At 38.8% G+C, this 2,205-nt stretch overlaps 1 protein-coding gene across 1 annotated transcript in view; it reads left to right on the top strand.

The window, feature by feature from the left end:
- The window catches only part of LOC103798342 (methyltransferase-like protein 4), a 4,591-nt gene extending 2,550 nt beyond the window's left edge, over positions 1-2,041 (top strand). Inside the window, exon 3 of the mRNA XM_009070597.1 lies at positions 1,670-2,041. Coding sequence (XP_009068845.1) covers positions 1,670-2,041 — 372 coding nt within the window. The remainder of the gene's footprint in view (positions 1-1,669) is intronic.
- Positions 2,042-2,205: the final 164 nt, after the last annotated feature.

The following is a 2,205-nucleotide window of genomic DNA, read 5'->3' as shown; positions in this document are numbered from 1 at the left end:
AGGGAACTGTACAAAATACTTAAACTATTGTTTGAATTGCTTGAGAGTCAAGAGGCTTTGTCCATCTGCAAATTAACACATGCATGTGAGAAGCAAAGCTGTCTGCATTAATTCAGCTCTATGATTTGTATAATTTCTAAAGATGTATTTATTAGTTCTGTTAAAGCAGTATGAACTTTTATTATCACAAACCTAGGAACTAAAAAATTATGACTCTGTCCCTTTGGGTATCTAGATGGTGGCACGATTTAAAGAAATTATTAAAATACCCTTTCCCCCACCATTAATTTGGTAATTGTAATAAAGAGTATTTCATAAAAACATTTTGTAATGTTGAAGATTTCAGAATCAGAAGCTTTAGAAACCTCAATAGGTATTTGAAACCTTTGATAAAACCACTGTAACTGACAATATTGCTGTTCTAAATGAACAAAAATGCCTCTCTGACAATTAAAACTCATAAAGGCTCAATAATTTGAGAATAAAGTAGGTCCCTAAATTTTTGCGAAGGGAGGGTACTGAAATGAACGAGAGTGTATATAGATCCAAGAATCTTGTCACCCTGGACTCACCAGCAGAGTATTTGAGAGGTTTGTCATTTGGAGAAGATGCAAAATCAAATTCTAATCATATCATGTGATTCACTGATTGTTCTTCCTTATTGCTTTTAAAATGCATAAACTATTGTTTTTTGAAGTGAATTAAAATGTGGGAAATTACTGACTTTTTAGATCCCAATATACTTGTCAATTAAAAATATGTTAGTGGGCAGAGTAACCTGAAATTGGATTGGAATTTTAACGTAATCTTCAGATAATTTCTTTTAAATTTATGTTTGGTTGGAACAATAATATTCAATCTCTGTTATCTGAAGTGTTTTATTTGGTAGTTTCTCACTTTTTCTTTCTTTAGGCTTCTAATTGTTGTAGCTTTACCAAAACAACAGCAACAGCAGTTAGCATGGTGTCCTGGTTTTGACTGGGATAGAGTTAGTTTTCGTCTTGATAGGTGGACAGTTCTGTGTTATGGATTTAGTATGAGAATAATGTTGACAGCAGCAACTAAAAGATCACGCTCTGCCAGCAAGCAGGTGCAGAAGAAGATGGGAGGGAACATGGCCAGGACAGGTGACCTAAACTGGCCAAAGGGATATTCCATGCCATAGAACGTCATGCTAACGATATGAACAGGGAGAGTTGGCTGTGAGCCATGGATTGCTCCCGTGGGATGGGCTGGACATTGGTCAGTGGGTGGTGAGCGATCGTGTTACGTATCAGTTGTTTCTCTTGGGTGGTATTTCTCTCTATCCCTCCTTTTAATAATAATAGTGTTGATAATAATTTATTTTGTTTCAGATATTAAACTGTTCATATCTCAGCCCATGAGGTTTACTTTTTTCCCTCTATTCTCCTCCCCACCAGGGAGCTGTGGGGCGTGGGGTGTGAGTGAATGACTGAGTGGTACTTGACTGCCAGCTGGAGTTAAGCCATGACACAGGGCTTTATTATCATGCCCTTGTAGCATTTGAGCCAAGTAATCTCAGTAATTGGCAAGGATACTTTTCCCTGACTGCAGATTGAGAATGCTTTGATCTCATTTGCATTCCCTGATCAAGTAGATACTTGAAAGATTTTTTTCTTTTTTCTCTTGGTTCTTTATGACCATACAGGTCAGGAAGCTCATTTGGGATGGCACTTTGCAGTTAGTCCAAGAAGGACTCAGAACTGGTTTTCTTCAACACACTACTGCAGAATTCAGTTGCAGGAAGAATAACGTTCCTGGACGCATTGCCTGTGGGTTGGCTGAATTGTGTGAAATGGCAAAGCAGTTTCCAGCTGTGAATGAAAGTGACCATCAAGCTGTACATGTGCTGGAGGATGAAACCTCCAGTCCAGAGCAGGACCTGCTTTCATGTGTTACAGAAAACAGCTCAAACTGTGCAAAACTAATCGTGTTAATGGGGCAGAAGTACTTGGTGCCACCAAAAAGCAGTTTGGGTTGGCTGAATTGTGTGAAATGGCAAAGCAGTTTCCAGCTGTGAATGAAAGTGACCATCAAGCTGTACATGTGCTGGAGGATGAAACCTCCAGTCCAGAGCAGGACCTGCTTTCATGTGTTACAGAAAACAGCTCAAACTGTGCAAAACTAATCGTGTTAATGGGGCAGAAGTACTTGGTGCCACCAAAAAGCAGTTTTATCTGATAT

Source organism: Acanthisitta chloris, unplaced genomic scaffold (assembly GCF_000695815.1).
Source record: "Acanthisitta chloris isolate BGI_N310 unplaced genomic scaffold, ASM69581v1 scaffold19662, whole genome shotgun sequence".
In the NCBI taxonomy this organism is placed as follows: Eukaryota; Metazoa; Chordata; class Aves; order Passeriformes; family Acanthisittidae; genus Acanthisitta; species Acanthisitta chloris.
Note: the sequence above shows the minus strand (reverse complement) of the source record. Positions and strands in the feature narration are given on the sequence as shown.